This window comes from Siphateles boraxobius, unplaced genomic scaffold (assembly GCF_051911475.1).
Source record: "Siphateles boraxobius isolate OS27281-9 unplaced genomic scaffold, OSU_SipBor_1 41, whole genome shotgun sequence".
NCBI lineage: Eukaryota > Metazoa > Chordata > Actinopteri > Cypriniformes > Leuciscidae > Siphateles > Siphateles boraxobius.
The window spans coordinates 24,531,116-24,555,375 of NW_027509042.1; the positions used below are offsets into that span (position 1 = coordinate 24,531,116).

Sequence of the window (24,260 nt, forward strand, 5' to 3'; positions counted from 1 at the left end):
ACGGTGTCTACTGCTAACCACGCCCTTGCCTACAAAGAGATGCGTCTCATGTGCACAGGTGGATTTTAGCTTGCATCAGAAATGTCCTTTTATTGGAATAACATTTGACGAAGCAGATAGGAAGAAATATCAATCACATTGTAAATAAGATACAACAAGCAGTGGATACAGTACACACATGGACAATTGAATGGGGATTTAGGATATCTGTGGAAAAAACTAAGGTCATTTTCTTCACAAGGAAGAAAATAAGTCAGGAGTTACAGATTCAAATATCAGGTAAGGAATTGGAAAGAGTAGAGAGCTTTAAATATCTAGGTATATGGTTTGACAAAAGATTAACATGGGCAGTTCATATTCAGAAGATGGTAGAAAAGTGTAAAAAGGTATTGAATGTAATGAGGTGTTTGCATGGGGTGGAATGGGGTGCAACTAGGAGTGCTATGCATACAATATATACTGGACTGATTAGATCAGTTTTTGATTATGGGTGTGTTGTATATGGGTCTGCTGCTAAGACAGCTTTAAATAAACTAGACAGAGTGCAGAGTCGAGGTTTAAGATTATGTTGTGGAGCCATGAAGACAACTCCAGTGGCAGCCATCCAAGTAGAGATGGGGGAGTTGCCTTTAGATCTCAGAAGAGACCAGCTTAGCCTGGTTTTTTGGGCAAACCTTAAAGGTCATAGGGAAGACCATTTGAGTCAATCTACATTGGTAGAGTGTCAAGAGAGACAGAATGGTAGAAAAAGTAGTTTTGGGTGGACTATTGGACAGAAAATAAATGAGATGGAAATAGCCTTGTTGGATATAAGTCCCACAGTAGTATTTTCAAGAGTTCCTTTATGGACTCTTGAAGATCTTTCAGTTGATCTCAGTCTTTTGGAGGAAACTAAGAATGGGGATATAGATAGTAATATGGTGCAGGGGTATTTAGTTGAAAGATATGGGGATAGGATTATAATGTACACAGATGGGTCCAAAAGGGATGGGAGAGTGGGGGTGGCTTTTGTTATTCCAAAATTAAAAGTAGCAACACAAAAAAGAGTTAATGATAATTTAGCAGTCTATACAGCAGAACTAATTGCTATTTTAATGGCACTCTCTTGGGCTGTGAGTAACAGGCCAAGAAGTTTAGTAATTGCTTCAGACTCAGCGTCAGCTCTGATGAGTATTCAGAACATAAATTCACAATCTAGACAAGACATTGTTGTAGAAATTGTCCAAATGGCTAGTACATTAATTAAAACTGGAGTCAATGTTGGACTTGTATGGGTTCCTGCCCACAAAGGAGTAATAGGGAATGAGTTGGCTGATAAGTATGCAAAAAAGGCAACAGAAATGGAGTATATAAGTTTAAGCATTAAGTATAGTAAAGAAGAGGTGAAATCAATCATTAAAAGAAAGATAAAGGAGAAGTGGCAAGTGTTGTGGGATAATGGTCAGACTGGTAGGAGACTATATAATATCCAAAAAAGAGTGGGGGTGAGTAGAAGTACTTGCAGAAATACACAGGAGGAGAACATCATTTCAAGAATGAGACTTGGGCATACAGGCTTAAACAGTACATTATTTTTAATGGAAAAACATGCTGATGGGAGGTGTAGTGTATGTAACACACAGGATACCATAGAACATGCTATTGAAGAATGTACTAGATATAGTAATGAGAGACAACAGTTAATCCAGCAGCTAGAAGATGAAGAGATACCTTTGAAAGTAAGAGATATTTTGCTAAGGAATTCGGGAGATTTTTGTTTTGGGTTTTTATTTTCCTTTTTTAGAAGAACAGGTTTAATAAAGATAATTTAAGTGTAGGGAAATAATTTATCCAGACCTACACTCCATTTCAGAAGGTGGCGGTAATGCAACCAGACGTTATTTGCCAACCGCCATAAAAACAAGAAGAAGAAGAAGAAGAAGATGAAGCAGATAGACGTTGTGCGGATTCCTATGTGGGAGGGGAATAAGGGGTCTTCGTCATAGTCTTCGTCAGGAGCGCGTGACGCAGCTGCGTGGTTGCGTCATATACCGCTGCATTGTGGGTGTAGAGATATTAGCGGAGCCGCGCCATTTCTTGTGGGTTCCGAGCAGAAATCGAGAATCTGTGCGTATTGACGGCTTTGAACCATTTCCCTTGTGGATAAGAAGAATATAACTAGTTGTTATTAAAATGGGAAGAAAGAAGAAGAAGCAAATGAAGCCTTGGTGCTGGTATCCTTTTCCATGACCCGGTGCGGCCTGTTCAGTGCTGTGTTGCAGCAGCGTGATCATGAATTCAAGCTCATTCTGTCAGTCTCACGCTGCAGTTATATTTATTGCTACATATTAAAGGAAAATCAGAAGCCTTTATGTTTAGTACTGGTACATTGTGTTGTCTTGATGCCATTTTAGTTAGAATTTCATGTTTGTTAGGGTTATGTGAGTATTTTAGACACGATATAGCAGTATCAACGTAGCTAGGCGTTTTTCTGAACATTTTGCGCTGTAATGGTGATCTAGAACTGCAGTCAGATGCATTTGTAAAACATTAAAGTTTCATGTGAAGCATTTCACATCTTTCTTTTTATTTATAGCATTTTCTATAGAATCTCCTTCCCTGAATATGACCCTTAACCAGAATTTAAGGTACTGCAACAGAGATTTTGATGATGAAAAGATTCTCATTCAGCACCAGAAAGCCAAACATTTCAAATGTCATATTTGTCACAAGAAGCTGTACACAGGGCCTGGATTAGCCATACATTGCATGCAGGTATGGACCTTTTATAAGATATACGTTGATGTTTGCTAAGGGGTGTTGAATTAAATCTTTTTCTTTTTTTAAAGGTCCACAAAGAGACAATTGACGGAGTTCCTAATGCAATACCAGGAAGAACAGACATAGAACTGGAAATCTACGGCATGGAGGGTATTCCAGAAAAAGACATGCAAGATCGGAGAAGAGTACTTGAACAAAAGTCTCATGGTACAGTGTAATAGTGCTTAGGCAATCTAAGTGGTTTGTAAAATGTCAATAGAATGGTCCGTCACAGATATAACCTTGTTGTGTTGTCTGAGCAGAGAGTCAGAAGAAGAAACAGAATCAGGATGATTCTGATGAGGAGGATGACGATGACGATGATGAAGCCGGACCTTCATCATTTCAGCAGCCTGCTGCTCAGCCTCAGGCTGCCTACATGCCTCCTTTGACCCAGGCAGGCATCCATCACGGAGCTCATGCCCAAGGCATGCCACATGGTTATGCAGGTGTGTATGACAAAAGTTTACAGAGTACAGCTCAAACAAAAGTGTGGCCCATTAAGACTTCATATCTTTTCCTAAAGGCATGCCACATATGTTGACTGGTGTCCCACCAATGATTCCTGGAATGCCACCAGTAATGCCAGGCATGCCACCGGGGTAGGTCTCAATGTTCTTTTATGTAAATTATAACCTTTTTATTATAGTCCAGTGTGATTAATCTTTGGTTCTGTTATGAATAGCATGATGCCAATGGGAGGGATGATGCATCCGATGATGCCTGGCATGCCACCAGGTCAGTGTTGTAGACATTTATATTAAAGGGTTAGTTCACCCAAAAATGAAAATTAAGTCATTAATTACTCACCCCCATGTTGTACCAACCCCGTAAGACCTTCGTTCATCTTCGGAACACAAATGAAGATATTTTTGATTAAATCTGAGACGTGGATCACTGCTACATAGGCTGCCAGAGGGAATGAAACTTGACGGCCCAGAAAGTCATTAAAGAACATGTTTAAATATTCCATGTGCCTACAGTGGCTCAACTATAAGTTTATCAAGCGACGAGAATACTTTTTTTCCGAAAAAAAAACAAAACATAAATAACGACTTTATTCGACTATTCCTTTTCTTCCTTGTGGGCCTGAGACGAGAGTTCAAGAGATTTCCACGACGCATGCGCGAGAACTGAACAAGAAGTATTAGAAGAAGAACGTCCTCTTCTCAGTTCTCGCGCATGCGTCGTGGAAATCTCTTGAACTCTCGTCTCAGGCCCACAAGGAAGAAAAGGAATAGTCGAATAAAGTCGTTATTTATGGGGGTTTTTTCAGAAAAAAGGTAGTCTCGTCGCTTGATAAACTTATAGTTGAGCCACTGTAGGCACATGGAATATTTAAACATGTTCTTTAATGACTCTCTGGGCCGTCAAGTTTCATTCCCTTAGGCAGCCTATGTAGCAGTGATCCACGTCTCAGATTTAATCAAAAATATCTTCATTTGTGTTCCGAAGATGAACGAAGGTCTTACGGGGTTGGTACAGCATGGGGGTGAGTAATTAATGACTTAATTTTCATTTTTGGGTGAACTAACCCTTTAACTAGTCTATTTAAATAGTTTAATGACTAAGTCGTTATTTTTAGTGATGCATGTAGCAACGTTCAGGGAAGGAGGCGGGAACCGGCGACCAATCAAAGAAACTTTATTTTAAATAAAACAAACAAACCAAAATACCGCCAGCAGCCCCTCGCGGACGATTGCTGGCTACCGAAAATAAATATAACTGCCAGGAGCCCCTCGTGGACGACTGCTGGCTAAAGTAAAATACAAATACAAAAACAAAACACAACACAACTAAAATACAGGCCTGTTCCTCTCTCGATCATCAACGTCGTCGCTCCTCCTTTATGCTTCCGCTCCTCCGTGAGAGATGCGAGACCGGTGTGCTTCACAGGTGTTGCTCATTAGCAATCGCACCACCGGCCTCGCGCCGTTCTCTCACGTCTCTCGGCCGTCCTTCGCCACAATGCGAATTAAATTAAAGGAAACTTTAATTTCGGCTTTGGTAAAAAAAAAAAAATAAGTTGCTAATTTCACTCTGTATACTGTTCAGGGTTCGGTTCTTGAGTAAATTAAACAAGTTATAGTAAAGGTTTTTGGCAACAATCTGCCTGAACAAATTTTACATATTGCTACTCCTTGCAGAATTTTTGGTCACTGTAAAGTGCTTCCATCCTGCTGACATTTTTACCTGTTATAGCTTATGCATATTGTGCACATGAAACACTCAAAACGCTTCATCCGAGGAGCGTCTAATAACCGTTATGTTTTAAATCATTGGGTTTAAAAGAAAATACTTTCTTTTTGCTGTTTTGACCCAACATATTCCGTCACCAAAACTTTGCGCATCTGTAATCATATTCAAGCATAGACCGAATTGGGGAAAACTGTCAAAATGTTGTAGTAGTAAACAATTTTCTTGTTTATAGGAATGCCACCCCATGTTGCAAGGCCTGGCATGCCTCCTATGGCACCTGCAGCCCCTGTCACAGCTCCTGGTATGGCTAGCAGACCAGCTGTACCTGCCACACAGTCTGTTGCTTCTAAACCTCTCTTCCCCAGCGCTGTGCAGGTACTGAACGTAGGACCAGACTGACTTGTTTGCTGGATTAGTACCGTATTGTTACGAATATAAGACACCCCACCCCCCCTTTTCAAGATGTACCTTTTGAGAAAAGGCTTTTTAATGACCAAATCTTGTCTTTTAAAGAAAATACTTTATATGAAAATTATTTTCGTATTGCATATTTTTCATATTTAAATTTAAGATTTTTGTATTTAAAGTATGGTAAACACTGGGGAAATGTACCAACAACAATCACATTAAGAAATGAACACTTTATGGCATAGCTACCATAAAAATAACCTGAAGTTCTATTTAGTAGTTTTCACTGTGACACAGGTGTTTGACACAGGTGTTTGATCCGCATTATCTGATCCAGGGGATATGAATGTTTTTTCCTTAGGCCGATCTCATAGCGCTGAAAAGACAGCAGTTTCAACCTAAAGTCGGAGGGCAAGCGCTAATCCATTACACCGCTTCGAGGATATTGACAGGCGAATGCGTCAGTACGTAGCCGAAATAAGAAATGATGGGCCTCGCTGGTGGATAAGTTCAGTTCTTTGGCGATTTCTAGTACCTTCAGCTGGATTATGCTTTGGTTATGGGCTACGTACTGACACTTGCCTGTCAGTTTCTTCGAAGCGGCTGCTTTTAGGACCTCGGTAAGCTTTTTAAGACTGTCTTTTTTGGCCCGCCATCTTCTAACATTACACTCTGACACTGTATTTCTTGGCAGCTTATTGAGAGTTGTTTGACTCTGCTGTTGCTAGTCTTTCTGTTGGGATGTCGTGAAGCATCGCAGATGCTAAGTAAAGGTGTTTTAAAAAAATAAAATAAATATATATATATTATATACACGTATATACTGTTATCCTCTCTCTCTGTGCTTCAGATGGGGACTGGTGTTGCGAGCCCCAGTGCCACCCCTGCAAGTGCAGAGAAACAGTCTGCCTCCTCTAAGCCTCTGTTCCCTAGCTCTGCCCAAGTACGCACTAGTTTGTGTGCTTCTCTTTACTGCAGCACAGCATGCAGATCAGTACGCTTGTTTCTGTCATTAGTATATGCACACCTGCATATGAAGCTGTGGTGTTGGTATTTAGGCCAATATTTAGCTGCTTAGTGATTTGATTCGGTTCTTGATGCATGCATATGCTATTTGCGTTCAGCATGTTATATATGTTATATGGACCATTAAAATTTGTATTTTCTTTTTATACGAATTTTATAAAATAAAAATAATTAATTTTTTTCTAGAATTATCCAAACCAGCCCTTCTTGACTGGGCAAGACATTTGCTTTTCTTCCAAGCATGTTTTGAAAATGTCAGTTTTTCCTTTCAGGCGCAGCAGACTGTATCAGGACCATCATCAAACACCTCTGATTCTCCTAAAGTGACATTCCCAGCCTACACCCAGCCTTCCTCCACTCCTTCTGTTGCTGTCTCCCCCAGCACTGTGGCCAAACCCCCTGCCACAGTCACAAGTAAGCCAGCCACCCTCACCACCTTGAGTGCTACCAGTAAGTTGATGCACCCTGATGAGGATATTTCGCTGGTGAGTGCTTGAGTTTTGCTCTAACTACTTTTTTTGACAGTAAGTAATTGTGAATGCATTTTCGGGTGTTAAAGGGAATATTGCAAAAGCACAATTTTACCAATTAAGTGATGTTGTGAGAATACATGCAGTCTAAAGTTTGTTCTTGTTACTGCAAGTGTCTGATTACATTTTTATTGTCCCGGCCCCAATTCAGGAAGAGAGACGGGCTCAGCTGCCTAGGTACCAGAGGCTAATCCCTCGGTCTGGGCAGACTGCAGTGGCTGCTGCCTCGGCTCCCCCTAGTGGAGCAGTGGGAGGAATGATACCTCCTCAGCAGCCTGGAATGAGGCATCCCATACATGGTAAGATTGTGTCTGTAGGTCCTATCATTTCTGTCACAATCCTCACATGGAGAAGAAGCATGGCGGAAGGAGGAACGCTGCCGACGATTTATCCCCTTTCTAATTGTCAGGGCTGCCAAGGCTCACACAATCGACATCTTTCACACGCTCTCACGCCACACATAAATTTTTTCACGTAGAGAAAGATCGCGGAGCAAAGTGGACGCTGACTAGGGCTGGGTATCGTAACAAAATTTTCGATACCGATACCTTGACTTCGATACCGGTTCCTGAACGATACTTTTTTCGATACCAATTTTATCAATATAACATTACCTAAAAAAAAACTTTTATTTTTTCAGTTTGTTGACTTTTTTACACTCATATTTTGAGTCTGTAAAAAAGCACCAATGCTAAAGTTTTCTGTTTCCTAATCATTTAACAACATGTATTCTTTACTTCAATGAGCTCATTGTTTCTGCCTTAACTTAATGCATTGTTTAACAATGAAACTGAATGAAAATTAATTGAAATGCATTACACACAGTCACCCTGATAACAGATCACTCTAAATTGTAATTTAGACACATGCATTTTCTGTAAAGCTCCTTTGAAACGATATGTATTGTGAAAAATGCTATACAAATAAATGTGAATTGAATTAAATGTAGGCTACTCGGGTGCGGTATATATGCCTCGCGCTCAGCACACATGAAGCTTGCGCAAAGCACTGGCAAAAGTAGCCTAATGATTATGGATGTGTCGGGAAACGATAGCAAGGAGATATTTTAATTGTTTATTAATGAACAATTGTTTACTAAACGTGTTGACTGCAAAGATGATTATTGCGAATTTGCGATGCTGACTCGTCATCCCTGCAGTAGTGAACGCGCGCGCCCACGCCTATATGGATTAGGTAATCAAACTATTTATTTGTAATTGTTTCGTTTAAAAGTAGACATATTTTGAACATATATAGAACTATTTCTCATGTCTGTGAGGCAAGTATCCTATACGCTGAGTTTTGGTTTATATGTGACGCGCTCCAGTTCTTGTAGTCGAAGGCGGATAAACTTTCTACTCCCGAGTGTATTCTGTGCGCTTTTAAGTGCAGATTTACCGTGTTACCGGTCTTGGCAGCAATTATCTTGTCAAAAATATTGCATCGTGTGCTTATGGCATCGAGTCGGGTACATAGGTACACTTTTGATAATTTCCACATATTTTCTATCTATCTGGGTTGGACGCTTACGCTCACACACACACACACACACACACACACACTATAGCCTCACGTGCGACGAGGCAGGCTCTGGGCAGCCGCGTAAACTAGTGTTTTTCCGCCACAGCCAATCATGCTGCATGTTTAATGTTTCACTGACGTTGACGAGATTATCCACTTAGGTACCGAAACTTGGTACCGAAAAACCAGACATGTTTCGATACTCGGTAGTATCGAGGCAATTCGGTCGGTACCTAAAAAGTACCGAACTCGGTACCCAGCCCTAACGCTGACACCGACAGACTAGACAGAGCAGGTTACTTTTGATATGAATAGAATTCTCAGCTCTCAGGTTGTCCATTTTATTACGAAATTCAGACAATAAATACCGTTTTGGCGCTAATGTTACGTGATATTACGTTATGCCGCATACATAATATCGATCAATCAGTGTTTTCAACCACTGAAAGAGGTCAATTAAACTGCAGGAGAACTATATTGTCACAGAATATTACATTTACCTCAGGAAAGCCATTTAATGACCAGCACGTTAGTCGACTAGAAAAAAATAGCTATAGAGAGGAGTATTTTGCTAAATATGAGCACTATATTACATATTTATTGTATTTTTACTTGTCATTGCATAATTGTTATTATAATGAAAACAGCATTATATTTAATTTATTTTTAACCTTTAATAATACCAGCTGATAGGGCTCTCTGTATGTTTACAGCATTATGTGAGATTTTTTTTTTGAGAAATTGAAATCAAATCAAGAATTGAACCGAAATCATGAAAATTGTGCTAAGCAATAATACTAACAGTAGCCTACCAGTCATTGTACCATCTAAACATTGTAACATGTTGTCACTAAACTTAATAAAATTCTGTTTAGTTACCAAATGTTTTGAAAATCATAATTACTAGGGCTGTGAATCTTTGGGCAAATCGATTCGATTCATGATTCATAGGTTTTTGATTCAAGAACGATTTTTGAATATTCAGAAAGATTCGATTCAATGCGATTCACATTAAAATTCGATGCGATTCGATTAGATTCTTCATTTTTTTTATATGCATTCATAGGATTATTTAAATGCTTCCCCCAATGGGTCTTAGTCAGGGTGTGAATTACACAGTGGTCTTCGGGGGGTCAGAGAGCGGGGACAAAAATACCCAACGACATTTTGTCCATTGTTAATGTTAGTTTTTAATGAATCTATTATAAAAAATATTTCCAAAGCCTATAATTTAGCATTTGTAGAAATGTAAGCCAAGATTTAAAAAGGCTTTAAAAGTGTTGTTAGTTCATCATGCTAACTATTTTGTAGGATAGTGTTAATGGATTCACAACCTTAAAGTGTTCCTGGTACATTAAACATCCTTCCATGATGAGACTAAAAATACCATGAACTTTCCCAACTAAACCTTAAAGGCCGTGTTGCAGGGTTAATTTTTCAACGAATTTGTGCAATTTGCTCGTTGTTAATAAACATTTAAACTGTTATCCATTGTATTTTATATTGTTGGGTATCACAAAACGAAATATAATACGAAAAAGTAGGTACTATCTTACAGCGGTTTGCAACGATTCTCCTTTCCCCCACAATGCATTGTATTACGTCACCTTGGGGAGAGAATTTACCAAAGCCCGCATTGAGAGTGATTAGAGAGACGAGTAGTAGGACGAGAGTATTCAGATAGCGCAGATTATAAATAGATAAATCCAGTGAAAGTGAAATCCAGTGAAAAATGGTAAAGAGTGCAGCGAGTATCTGTGAAGGAGAGCTGTGAGGGCGCGAAATTACGCCGCACAACGCCTCATTAATTCACGCATGTAGTCATTTAATGTTTATATATTTTAAACCACTGCATCGCTATAGAAACGCAAATTATTCGATTCTTAGCATTATAAATCGAATATTGACCGAATTAAACGATTCACAATTCAAAATACATGTTTCAAGATCGATGCATATGCATCGTCAGGATTTGTAATCGATGCATCGAGAAAACAAATGAATCGTTACACCCCTAATAATTACACCTATTGTGATGCAGGTTGTTTTTTGTTTTGTTTTTTACATCCCCCAATCCATCCGTTTCTCTTGTGCAATTAAAATATCGTGATAATACCGTATACCGTGATAAAAGCTCAATCAATTAATCGCAGCATGAAAATTTGATACCGGCACATGGCTACTGCTAACTACACATCAAAGTTTCTGGATTGACAACTGTATTAAAATGCACAGTTGAATCCGATAGACAATGATAACCATAGCAATAGACAGAACAAAACAATCTGATGCTGTATGTCACATGATCTGTGCATTAAGTCTTGTGGTGTAAACGCAAAATAATAGAGCTGCCACTTTTTCTGTGTAATGATACTCTGCGGTTCATTTTATTATTAACTTTTCAATCGGTCAATATTTATCAGAATGGTTGCCAGGCAACAAACAGGTGCAGTGGTGCTGTAATAGTGATGTAATTACAGGTGTATGTTTAAAGTTTTTTACAGATTCAAACAGCCAATCATAATCAAGGACAGTGATTATCCGTTTATTATAATCCTACTTTAATTCCATAATTATGTTGACATTAAAATAAGTGATTAGTGATTGATTCGCTCAATTCATTAAGTTTGGCAGGCCAAACTCCTTCAAAATGAGTTATATGCTTAATATTAGTAGTCAGTCTTGTTTAATTCATTATATAAATGTAAAATTTAGTCTAGGGCTGCACAATATTGGAAAAAATGGACTTTGTTTAACTCTGTTAAAGCTTGTTGTTTATCACTCGTGGAGACACAAACAGCTGCAGCTGCTGTCATTTCAAGATAAATTCACGGATCCAATATAATGATATGCATCAGTTTTCTTTGTCAGTTGTTTACAAACTGACTGTTTACGAGGATACTCGCCGAGACGGTCATTTCACGAGTTGTAGTCTTCTTGCGCTTGATTTTTAAACTGACAGAACTTAAAAACACAAATAATAAACTTTCACTCTAGTTTAATCACAATGTTTTTTTGCTTTCAGGTCAGTATGGTGGTCCTCCACAGGGCATGCCTAGTTATCTGACTGGTGGCATGCCTCCTTATGGACAGGGTGCCCCAATGGTGCCCCCATACCAAGCTGCCCCACCTGGGCCTCCCATGGGCATAAGGCCACCTGTAATGTCTCCAGGCAGCCGATACTGAAACAGCGCTGTCGTCCCACTAGGTTTGGAGGTTAAACCTTTTCTCATCTTGTGCTTTTAATGTAGCCAAACCAATGAGCTCTAAACCCACTGCTGAAGAAAAACCGGACATTTAAGATATGTAATATCACACAAAAGTATTGGATTCAGCCCTTAAATAAAAAGACTAAGAAGATAACGGCAGTATCAATGTTACAGTTGATACATGTATTGCTTTTCTTCCTATTGTGTTTCATTCAGGTTGTACAAGTACAGTGTATTAGACAAAGGTTCATAATATATTGAAGCCGCTGGCCTAACAGTATCTCCATGCACAAGGCAAGTTCCCAGTAAGATTTCTGTTTTTATCATAGTAGTGAAGCCCTCACAGCACCATACTGTGCTGTTGGACTTTACGTCCCCAACATCAGATTGGTGAGGGCTTCAGATCACTGTTGTCATGGTCTTTTTTTCTTTTAACTGTTTGCCTCCATTTGTTCAGGGTTTAAATGGCACAAGGGTAAATGCGTCTCTCTGTAATTTTGTTTCATTTTTTAATTTTTTTTTTTGCTATGTTCATTGTAATAAAACATGCTTAATTTTGATTTTTTTTTCTTCTTGATTTTGTTTTTATGTGAGTGTTTCCTGTACATTGGAGTCTTCAGGCAGGTTGGTTTTCTTGATAAAGCCATTATGACGTAACAGATACACTCACTCTGTCAATAACTAATTTGTTCTGGAATGTTCATATAGGCATTTAGTCTTCACACGCCATTAAAAGTTATTCATAGTAAAGATTAAAGCTGTAATCACTCCTTAATATTTTTAACTGTCCATTGATACATTTTTCGCTTAATAACCTAGTTGCATGAATGAGCTTTCCAGAAGTTGGATTTGAATTGCACCACACATTTGTCTGACATGACATGCTTGATGTGATGTTTCTCACTTACCAGTATTAAAATGGTACGATGGCTTGGAAGCATTTCCTGGTCTGCAGGTAAGACCCGCTGTGTGAATTATATTGCAAAGAATCCAATTTTACTGCATGTTTTTGTATTTCACTCATGAGTTTTAGTCTCATGTAACGGATTCCTCTCAAGAAGAATGTGATGCCTGTTTTATCGTTTGGGGAAAGCAGGAAAATTTGACCGAAGATATTTACCAGTTAAGTGTTTGTCAGACAGTCACACAATTTAAATTCATCTATTTTAGGGTAGCCAACCCTGCTCCTGGAGATCTACTGTCTTTCAGAGTCAATCAAACACACTTGAACCACATGTTATAATCATAGTGTTTAGGATTACTTGAAATTCCAGGTGTGATTGAGTAGCTCTCCAGGAGCGGGGGTGGTTTACTTGATTTTACACCATAGGTTTTCATCTTTACTTCCTAATTTGGTATTTTCTTGGATTGCCAAGAAGATTAGTTATCATTGTTGCTCCTGATTTAAAGCAGAAAGGTAGGGTTTTTTATGGACTGATGTTGTGAAATAAACAACTGTATTCTAGTTTGAGTTTGTTTCATTGCTTGGATTTTAATACACAATACAGTACCAGTCAAAATGGTTTTAAGGTTATTTTCCACACATGAAAAGAACTTTGCCCACTCTTGTCACGCTATTTGGTGCTAATTGAGGAGTTTTGAATGAGCTTCGTTATATGGTGGAGATGGTTCGGCCACAGTATTAAAACCATCTTTTGGCAAAATTTCTCATACTGTACACATTTAATATACTTTCAATAAAAAAAGGTTTGTTCAATGAAATCAAGTAAAACTTTTCCACCAATTAGTTTGGTAAGTTCCTGTGTCATAGGCTACTAACCAGAAATGACTTTAGCAAACAACCATGCACTATTGCTGGTTAGTATGACAGTTTAAGAATTTAACTTGACTCAACAAAACATTTTTTTAAATGAACTTCTTTCGTTCATACAGTATCGACCTAAACTGATTGTGCTAATTTGTGTGGAGACGTTTTGTTTGCATTTCATTTAGCAGATGTTTTTTATTCAAAGCGACTTCCAAATAAGCAGAACAATAGAACCAATTACACCAACAATGTGTAAGTGCTGTGACTAGTCACAATTGGTCTAGCACAGTACATGGCAACTTTTTTTTAAAAAAATAAATAGATATACAGAATAGATTGTAAGTGTTGTAGTGTAATGGGTCAGGTGTTGATGAAAAAGATGCGTCTTTAGCCGTTTATTGAAAATCAAAAAAGCTCGGGTTGAGTTTGGCAGGTCATTCCACCAACATGGGACAGTCAAGGTAAAGATCTGTCAAAGTGATTTTGTGCACCACAAGGTGGCGTTCACTTGGAGAACGCAGGCTAGAGGGCGCTTTGCTGTGAGTTTAGGTATGGGGTGCTGAGCCAGTGGTTGTTCATTTGTGCCTTGAATTTGATGCAATTGGCAACCAGTGCTAATTGATGAATAGAGGTGTGATGTGTGCTCTCTTCGGCTTATTAAAGACCTCTTGCTGCAGCATTCTGGATCAGTTGCAGAGGTTTGACAGTACATGCCGGAAGGCCTGCCAAGAGAGCATTACAATAGTCAAGTCTGGATAGAACATGAGCTTGTACAAATAGTTGTGTAGCTTGCTTCGATAGGAAGGGCCTGATGTTGTACATGTAAATCTGCAGGATCACGTTTCAAGACTGAATTAAAATCATTGAACAAACAAATTTATTGGGTGCAGAATCATGGATCAGTATATAAAATGTACAGAATGAACAAATAAGGCAATGCTGGTGTCGGTACTGACATTATAGTTGTGAGTGAATCAACTAATCTCACACCATAAGTATCATATCACAGAGTTAACCACAAAATTAAAAAACATTAACTCTTAAACTCTTCTAAATTTCTGTCATAATGGAACATTAAACACTAACAGGTATTTCCCTTACTGAAAAATAAAAAACTTAGGCCTGTGTTTTACAGACGGAGCTTAGATTTAGCCAGGATTAGGCCTTAGTTCAACTAGGATATTTAAGTTGCTTTAAAGACATGCCTTAGAAAAATACGTTACTGGTGTTAATATTGAGATAAAACAATTGCACTGACATTTTAAGATATAAATAATCTCCAATGAACATGAGGAGCGCAGTGTTTTGACTCCACCTTGAAGGGGTTTTGGGTTTGGGGGCCTTTAAAGATCAAGAGGATAAGGAAACCAGCATTAGATGGTTTGTGAGAAAATAGATAATGCCCAGTTACAGTAATGTCAACTAAAATGGGTAAGATAAACTTTAGTTTTAAATAGGTGGATTGAATAGTTTAAAAATTAATTTGTGACAAAATGTTCAAAAGAGTGTTGCTTTAGCTCGTTTTAATTAAACTAACAACAGTCAAACACCTTTTTTTCTTCTTTTCTAAGTGTGCAAACTTTTAATATTCAAATTTATATTACAGATGATTGCCAGACCATGAGAAATGTTGTCTGCAGAAATCCTCTATGTTCAGCCCTGAGACGTAACAGTTAAACCATTTTAATGAATATAACAAAAAACATTTCTGAGAACACACATAGCCTATTCTATGAAAAAAAGGAACCACATTTTAAGATTCTCACAGAAGTTTCCTTTACCTTTACACTTTAAAAAGCCTAAACCCCTATTCCTTACAAAGGTAAAGTTGAAAACATTTTGTTATAAATATTTCACTAGTAAGCATATTCTCCAAAGATGCAATTTCCAGTTTTAATGTTGGACTGACAACAACTCTCCCTTCCCAGCGTGTTCGTTCATCTAGGACTGATGTAGGCAACATTGGCCCTGGAGAGCCGCTGTCCTGCAGAGTTTACCTCCAGCCCTAAAAAAATCTGCCTGTATAGCCTTAGTACTCCTGAAGAAATTGATTAGCTGGTTCAGTTGTTGGATCTTAACTATGTAAGACAGTGTCTCTCCAGGACTGATGTTGACTACCCCTGATCTAAGAGAAATGGTCCCCCAACTGAGCCTGGTTTCTCCCAAGGTTTTTCTTCTTTTTTCTCCGTTTGTCACCTGGTGGAGTTTGGGTCCCTTGACCTATGTAGCATTTGATTGGAGCAAAGTCCAACTGTCTTTGTTGCCAGATGTCTATTGTTGTGTATTCCTTCTTTGCTTGGCCGAATAACAATGCAAAAACATTTTGCCTAAATTATATACAGTATTTTGCTGACTTTGAAAAGGATAGGTCTAAATATTCATTCTGTGGCTCCAGCTGAATGTTTCTACATAAGATAATCCTTTTTCGACTACTTGCTTTCCTGCCCTCTCAGATGTGTAACATGTACATGTGTCCAGATGCAGATTGATAACCTGTTTTCACGACCAAATCTGTTCTTGTTTAGTCCTGTCTGTGTTCTGTAGCCTACTCCCTCTAAGAGGCAGTGTAACTGTTGGTTCTGAGGTGAATAAGCTCAGAAAAAAGTTATTGGCATTGAAAAAGTAAAAGGTCAGTTTTATTCAAACAACTCAGATTCATTTGGTTGTTGTATCCAGGGAAAAGAGCTGAGTCTGTTCTATCTCTTCTATCTTTTTAGATTGCAATGAAACAGTTAATTTCATTTGTGTAATTTTGATTGAGATACCACTCATAATCGACTGAGATTGATTTGTACTTTCATATTTATGGTTCCATTAGTAAATATTATTATCAAACATATTACACATTTAACTAAGTGAAAATGACTATGCAAAAATCTATGGTTTCACAATGATTAACTGAAGTTGGCAAACCACCCAATGCTGGTTTCCTTTTCCTCTTGATCTTTACAGGCCCCCGAACCCCACACCCCATTCAAGGTGGAGTCAAAACACTCTGCTCCTCATGTTCATCTGAGATTATTTATTTGTTACACTCAGACAGTTTCGGCTTTCTTACCACAGTCACTGTATTCTCATTTAATTTCCTCTTCTATAATGTTAGGTTTGAAGTATGCACATGTTGTTCTCTTGTTTCTTATCACCCCCTCTGTAAATGGTAAGTTAAATTCCATACTGGTTCTAACCTTTTTTTGTTATAGTGTTCTTTTTTTAAGATAATTTGAAGATTGACTAATACTCTGTGTTATATAAAATGGTCAGGAGGGAAACTTATGTTTATTTAAAGTTTAACAAAAGTGTACTCATAGACTTGTTGGATTTTATTTTAGCAGTTCACACCAAACGCGAATAGAGTGTCTGGCGCGAGTGATTTCCATGTTAAAGCCCAATTTATACTGTAAATACGCGTTCACACGCGTCAAGAGGTCCTGCGGCGCGAATGAGGCGTTTAGCGCGTTTATCATATAGCCTAACTTGATTTCAAAATATGAGACGTATTAATTTTGGATTGAACGCTATTTATTCCATATCAAATCTAGATTTGACAACCAACATACTTTAGTGCAAGAACATATTTCGTGTCTGGACAGTGTTGTGTGTGAGAGAGAGAAAATCACTGGACAGGTTAATAACTTTTGTAGGCTCTATTTATCATCAAAATAAAAATAAATGAAATATTAGGTGGGTGAGGATGAGGGTGAGCCTCGGACCGATGCGGTCAGGGCCGTGTCTAGAAGGGGGGCACGGGGTGGCACTGCCCCCCCCCCCCCCCCCCCCCCCCCCCCCCCCCCCCAACATCATTGAGCTGGATTTACTGTCAACCTGACAATGCCCAACGCCATTGGATCAGAGCGCTGTCAATCACTGCTTGATTTGCGATTCGCAAAGCGGAATCACAGGTCCGCGTTTTTCAAACAGTAGGATAGCGAGAGAGAAACACCTCGACACGTCACTGTTTATGGTATATAGGCCTAGACACTCAATTACAGTATATATTTTGAAATATCGCACCATATGTTGGTCTGATTACTTTCATGTGTGACTGATCAAGCCAGTAACGTTAGATTAGCTAACGTAATTTCGGCATATGACTTGTCAGTGTTATTCCGCGGCAGCGCGTCTACGTAAATATAAAATAGATACATGGGTCATTCCTGGTATCCGGTGACTTTCCTGTCCCAATGATTTATTTACTCATATTAGGCTACCTCTAAAATGAGTCACATATTTATAATAAATGGCTTAAATTGTAGATTTAAGTATTAAGTATACCATTTAATCAGAGATAATAGACATTAAAAATACTATTTTGTATTTTACACAATTTTAATTGATGTATGCATTCAATTATATCATGTCCTCAGTGCACAGTAATCAACTTCTGCAAGAAATATAAACCATGAAATGACAAAAACCTCAAAATATTTTTAAATTATGTTATAGACTAGGCGAAATTGCCTCTAATCATAGTATAAATCATGTGGAAATATAGGTCTTTTTCTTAAAATTTTCTGCAATTACTGCGTAACTGAAGTCATCTTCCACCCTGTTAGTATGTAGGCCTACTTTTTTGCCTTCCAAGTCCAACTGCAATTTCCTTGAGACCATATTCAAGAAGTGAAATTTATTTTCTTTTACCTGCTGGAATTCAACTTTACAAACTGAGGTATGCTTCAGCTCTCACTCCTAACTTTTTTTTTTAGTTTTTGAAATGTTATCCTGCTTGTCCCACCCTTAAAGTTCCACCCTGTTAGGCTACTTTATGGAGAATGTTTGTCCTATCAAAAAAATGTAAAAACAAATCTGACATAGTTATAAAAGTTCTGTTCATCTGTAGAAGGTTAGCTAGCTAAAAATGTTGATCACTCAAAGAGCTATGGCTAACTTAGCTCAGAATTTTCCACCCTGTTAGATCTATAAACCTAACAGGGTGGAATGTTAAACATATTCGATTCATCAAAAATTGTTTTGCTTGTTTCAAGAAGAAGAAAAAATCTAAGATGGCAAAAGGGACATATATGCAAGAAAAGCTCATTATTGTTTAACATTTACATTATTAACATGTTGTGATATTAGAGGTGGGCGATATATCGTTTAGACGATAATATCCAAATTGTTGTCTGGAAGATACGCAAAATTGGGATATCGAATATTTAATAATTTGTACAATCCGACCCCCCAAACATGAAAAGAGCTGAAGGAAGTTAAAGAGAAAACAACTAATGCACACTATAACCTTCTAAACAATTATATGTAGCGATTTTAATACTGTAGGGGTTTGTTTATTTTATTTTTTTGTACAAAATCACAATCGTTCCTCGTTCGCACGAGAGTAGCCTAAGCTGCTACTAATTTGCAATATACAACTACGAAGTTCTTACCTGTGTGTTATGACGTTTCTTAGGTTGTAGCAACAATCCAAAATCGTAAAGAGTAAAGCCGATGTACGATTAATAAAATAGCTGCTAGAAAAGGCAAAATATGCGTTGTTTGCGGAAAAATGAAGTCTGAAGTTAAAAAGATTTTCTTAAATGTCTGTGGCGTCCTCAAGAGGCGAGCTTCGTGATTGCATCATTAGAAAATTACGTTGTATAATGAGTCCAAACGATGGAATACATTTTCCCAAGAGATTGGTTTGGTACGCATTACAAGCCGAACCATCCCGGTGGTTGGACCATTTTTCCTGCCGACCAAAATCCGCGCTGGAGCGAACACCACAACGTTACGCAACATCAAATGGCAAATGAAATGAAAGCGGAACGAATTCGAAACTCATTATTTTGTGCTTCACGGACCGTTTATCAGTTCGGACGAATTTCAGTGCAGCGCGAGCCGATCTTGATTAAGCGACAGCGTACTGCATAAGAGATCCAGTAACCAAAGCATTTGAATTCGCCACTAAAGTAATAACATCGCTACGAGATCTAGTGAGAAGCGTTACAATTTCTTCGTTATTAACTATCAAACAGCGCTGACGTGGAAACCAGGAGAAACATCGTTCCATGAATGAACTAGTTATAGGTTTTAAGTCCACAGATCATTCACCATGGATTTAATGTAGTAACACTAACTTGTAACCATGGAAGTTTGGCAGAAATATTAAAATGCTTTCAAGTACGTCAAACATCTTTTTCCAGCACTTCAAAACTCAAATGTTATATGTTATTTAAATGTTATTTTTAATGTGATAACCAAAACATTATTTGTTCATCCTTCAAAGATTACCCCCATTTATAAAACGAAAAGTTTCAAGATGTAGGAAAACTCACACTTATTTAAACATATTTTTTCTTTTAATAAATATGAAATTGCTATGGCATTTCTTTATTTTTGCTGTATCGAAAACGTACCGAACCGTGTCACCACTGTATCGTATCAAACCGAACCGTGAATTTTGTGAACCGTTACACCCCTATTAAAAATATAAAAGAAAAATAAAGACTTTGTTGAATAATATTTTATTATTTTAAAAAGTTTAGGAGTCTTTAAATCAATAATGTTTATTGAATAATATTTTATTATTTTAAACAGTTTAGGAGTCTTTAAATCAATAATGTCTCATATTTTTATGTACTAGTAATTCTATACAATAATATGTCAAATGCAGCAAGTCAAAAGACCAACTGGAACTTCTTTGCCAGTTTACACACATTTCTTTGAAGGATTGCAAAAATATCGTCTGAATATCGATATCAAGATATTGAAAAAAAAATATTGAGAGATTCATTTTTGTCAATATCTCCCACCCCTATGTGATATACGTATATGTCCCTAACAAGGTGGAATATTTTTATGGACAGTGTCTGAACAATCTACCAATAATTATTATTATAGAGTCCCTGAGCTTGACCTATATGTCAAACATCAAACCTATATGTTAAACATGTCACTATTTTGATAGAATGCTAAAAACATGAAAATCATGCCCTTTTCCCCCAACATTTATGAAGCCAAAATGTCACCGCATACCAGGAATGACCCACATATTACTTTTATCTTTTGTTTTAAAGACTAAAGGCACTATAATTACAACTCTGTGTAATTTATACTGAATGGGTTTTTGTTTATTTTTACACCGCACCAGGACATCCAAGGTTTCTTTAAGAAGAACCATGTCAGAGACAGGTTTCATGCAGAGAACGTTCGCCAACACACACACACACACACACACACACACACACACACACACACACACACACACACACACACACACACACACACACACACACACACACACACACACACACACACACACACACACACACACACACACACACACACACACACACACACACACACTCAGTGTTTGTGTTGAGAATAAAGCATGTTAAATGACTAAATATGCCTAGGTGATGTTTTTTATTTATTAGAACAAAACTGTGTGGTCCAATCCATGTATAATACAAAATGATTTTCAGGCTCTTGTTCAGTGTTCAGTGTCACTCTTGTTCCGCTCCCTCCAGAAGCGGATTTCAATTTTTCGCTTTTACGCGCGTCAATTTCGCTTTGGACGCGCGAATGGATTCAAAATGTTCAAGCGTCCAACTAGACGCGAATTTGACGCTCTATTCGCGTATGGTGTGACGCAGCATAAGCAGTTATTTTAGTGTGTGTAATTTCATTACTTTTTCAATACATGGTATTCATCTATAAAAATGTTAGCCTACTAACTTGTAGCCATTTCACCTCAGCACATGGAGGTATTGTTTATATCCACAGAGTAAGAAATTCATCCATTGACATTTCCTGCGAATCAACTAATAAGGAGGGAAAACCATTCGCCTTTTCACTGAAACGCAGGTTGCTGCAGTCCAGACGAGTACTGTATCTTTCGGATGGATTATTACCAACTATCAATAAATCTGAGGACAAGGGTCGCATCACAGTTCGTGATGAGTTGTACAACCACACAGTTCATCTGACAATCTCAAACCTGCAGGGTCAGGACATAGACGTGTACCACTGTGAATTCTACTATGGCAGTCTTCCAGAAGATAAGAATATCCCTGGCAAGATGGAGTTCTTCATCTATGTTGAAGACTTCTGTAGGTGACCTTTATTTATATTACTTTAAATATGTGTTTACATAAAACAGTGTAGATCGGTTATGTCCCGTCCAAACAGTGGATAGCCGAAATAGGTTATTCTTGCATTTAATGCTATCACCTTAAGAAACAGAAATCATACAGATGCGCTTCATTTTCAACAGTAGGTTAAATAGTTAACTCAGTGCATTATTTTCATGCAGTGTGGTGTGTTATTTTTGGATATAAATGTAGGACAATCAATTAATAAACCTCGACAGGAACAGATTGATTACTGTTAATTTTCAGTGTATTATTTACCTTATGAATCTTTCAATCAACATCCTAGTCATGTTAAACTGGAATGAAACATTTTCAAATCCATCAAATATACAATTAGATCTACGTTACATTACTTGCAATTTACTACCCCAGTTTATGCATCAAGGTAGGCTATTGTGAGTCAAACTAAACAATGATGCAGTCAAGAAGTGAAAGTCTCAAATTACTCATAAGGTCAAGCAGAAACCAGAAAAGCATTTGTTTTGGTTTTGTGTATTGTTCTTTTTTTATTTGTAGATGATTGTTACAGTACCTAAGACTGGAAATTTAAATAAAATAAACTTGGGCTGAAACCTACCTAGTGCATTTACTGAAAAATATAGCTTTTGTGCATAATTATTTTGGCTCCTACTTATCCTACAATAATTCAATAATAGTTTAGTATGAACTAAAGTTTAGTAATAGCCATAATAAATACTATTAAATAACCCAATCAGCCTATTTCTTTATTGACTGATTTATAGGTCAGATATCTGTACCTGTGCAAAAATAAAAATATATATTATGTATATTTATTGATGGCCGATCACAAAATCCGCAGCATATCTTAAATTGAAAATAACCACGAGAGCTATGGAAATACAATGCTCTATATACAGTAGTATTGCAGCGTGTTCCTTTATTGTGATTGTGTTTGTTGTAACTGTGTTACAGCTCGTGAGCCATTGCACTCGTGTGATTGTTTAAGTTACCTGTCATTGCTGTATGTGATCTCTGGAGCTGCATGTCTACTGGGTGTTCTCGTTTTCACTCTCGCTGCAGCTTACTGTGTAAGTATTTAGTTTCAAGTTTGTTTTTAAATTCAATGGATAGGGGAGAGTGGGGTAAGCTATGCCACCCTGTTTAGGTTGTTATTTAGGCTAAAAAACATGAAACAGAAATACTCATGATTATGGTCAAGATGTCTGCTATTCACTGAAAATAGAAGAAAGTGCATATAACAATGGGTCCATAGACCTTTTTTTCCCTCCTCCTCCTCAAAAATGTGGTCCCTATATTAGGGACCCCATCATTGGGGAAAATGTCAATGATTATAATAAAATGATAATATGAGAAAGAACACATATGAAAGTGTCATTGCAACTTTATTTTCCAGTATAATGTTTAATTGTTATATTGGTTCAACAAAATCCAAAATTAAATAAAAATCCTGAAACTGTTGACAGCGTTTTGTGGTTTAAAGTTGGTGTCTTTCTGACCATATATGGTTTACTCCCCACTATATATTCAGTTAAACCTTCCTTTCTGCCAATTTCCTCTAACACAGTGTAAAAGGCCCAACCGTAGAAAGCCACAGCCTGTAGTTCCTGTTTATGAGGAGATGACTGGGGTGCGGCCAGCCAAAAGAAAAGCCACAAACTCTCAGACTGATATTGCAAAACTGGAAGAAGCAAACAGCTCTGTGGCCACTTTGTTCAGCAAGGAAAACCTCTATGTTAACTGATTCAATGAAATGTAATGAATAAGAAGTCACTCTACTAGAGTGTTGACGTTCATGATGATGCTTTAGCTGACCCACAAGACTTTACTGCTTTAAAAGGTGTTTGATAGCATACAATTGGTCTTTTCATCTATACCGCTTTGTTAAAGATACTTTTAAGACATGTAATTTCACACTGTCTGCACAGTCTCCAAGTAAAAAATTTTGCGATATCACAAAATACTGTTGCAGGACCAGTTTATTGAAAGGTTGGAAAATGATGGAAACTAACAAGGGGGAAAAAATGCTGCTTATAAGACTTTCACATCATTTTTCAGACATTATGCAAAACATTAAAGCATGCAAATAAAGTTTAGATAAAGTGTTTCCACAGTTTCACAGACAGGCTTCCGGTCTTATCTGTCACTTGGCTGGTTTTGGCTAAAAAACAGTGGACCACAGATCGCTAACAGTCTATGTTTGCTTTAAATATGAATGCTATATATTTTATTCACATGGCAACAAATAAATAGTATCTCTCATGTACATATTTACAATTTGCTTGTATCATGTTTAAAGAAAAACTTTATAGCTTTCTGTCTCAAATAGAGTCTCAAGACGTGGGAATGTGCATTTGACAATAAATAGAAATATAACAGCTATGTTGGGTCATGCATTCTTTCTTAAAAACTAAATATTCCTGTTTCTATTGATTCTTCTGCAAATGGAAGATAGCTAGGGCAGACAGGAAGTGAGGGATGTAAGTTTTAGGGTCTGCTCATCGAGATCTGAGGAGGGCTCTGTACATGGCAAAGCCAAGAACAGCACAAACAGTGGCTCCAACACTCGCTCGGAGCCAAAATGTAGAGCTCTTCAGGTCAGCATGGGTAATATGCCTAAAAAAATAGCAAACAGAAATGAAGAGAAAAAGGTTCAATTAATGTTTAGTAGCTTGCATTTAGAACTATACTAATTATACAGTTACGTGGCTGCAACTTAAGATAATTACCAATA

General features: G+C 37.6%; 3 protein-coding genes across 10 annotated transcripts in view; 2 read left to right on the forward strand and 1 right to left on the reverse strand.

Moving 5' to 3' along the window:
- Positions 1–1,907: 1,907 nt before the first annotated feature.
- znf207b (zinc finger protein 207, b) lies at positions 1,908–13,157 on the forward strand. Of its 6 annotated transcripts, none has more exons than XM_077199022.1 (12): positions 1,908–2,213; positions 2,628–2,754; positions 2,829–2,967; positions 3,063–3,248; positions 3,326–3,401; positions 3,485–3,537; positions 5,231–5,373; positions 6,257–6,349; positions 6,705–6,917; positions 7,114–7,261; positions 11,509–11,699; positions 11,909–13,157. In XM_077199022.1, the coding sequence occupies exons 1-11, from the start codon at positions 2,173–2,175 to the stop codon at positions 11,667–11,669; spliced, it is 1,380 nt and encodes a 459-aa protein (XP_077055137.1). In that variant the 5' UTR covers positions 1,908–2,172; the 3' UTR covers positions 11,670–11,699; positions 11,909–13,157. The 6 variants fall into 6 exon arrangements, with proteins under 6 accessions (XP_077055137.1, XP_077055136.1, XP_077055135.1 ...); XM_077199021.1 differs by having other exon boundaries at positions 11,509–11,691; XM_077199020.1 differs by having other exon boundaries at positions 11,509–13,157.
- Positions 12,150–23,906, forward strand: cd7al (cd7 antigen-like). Its single transcript, XM_077199039.1, has 6 exons — positions 12,150–12,316; positions 12,604–12,647; positions 16,564–16,617; positions 21,152–21,505; positions 22,481–22,596; positions 23,094–23,906. The coding sequence occupies exons 2-6, from the start codon at positions 12,611–12,613 to the stop codon at positions 23,268–23,270; spliced, it is 738 nt and encodes a 245-aa protein (XP_077055154.1). The 5' UTR covers positions 12,150–12,316; positions 12,604–12,610; the 3' UTR covers positions 23,271–23,906.
- Positions 23,488–24,260, reverse strand: part of rhot1b (ras homolog family member T1) — a 28,720-nt gene continuing 27,947 nt past the window's right edge. For all 3 annotated transcript variants that reach the window (XM_077199006.1, XM_077199005.1, XM_077199007.1), the window contains one exon: positions 23,488–24,142. In XM_077199006.1, coding sequence (XP_077055121.1) covers positions 24,025–24,142 — 118 coding nt within the window. In that variant the 3' untranslated portion in view covers positions 23,488–24,024. The remainder of the gene's footprint in view (positions 24,143–24,260) is intronic.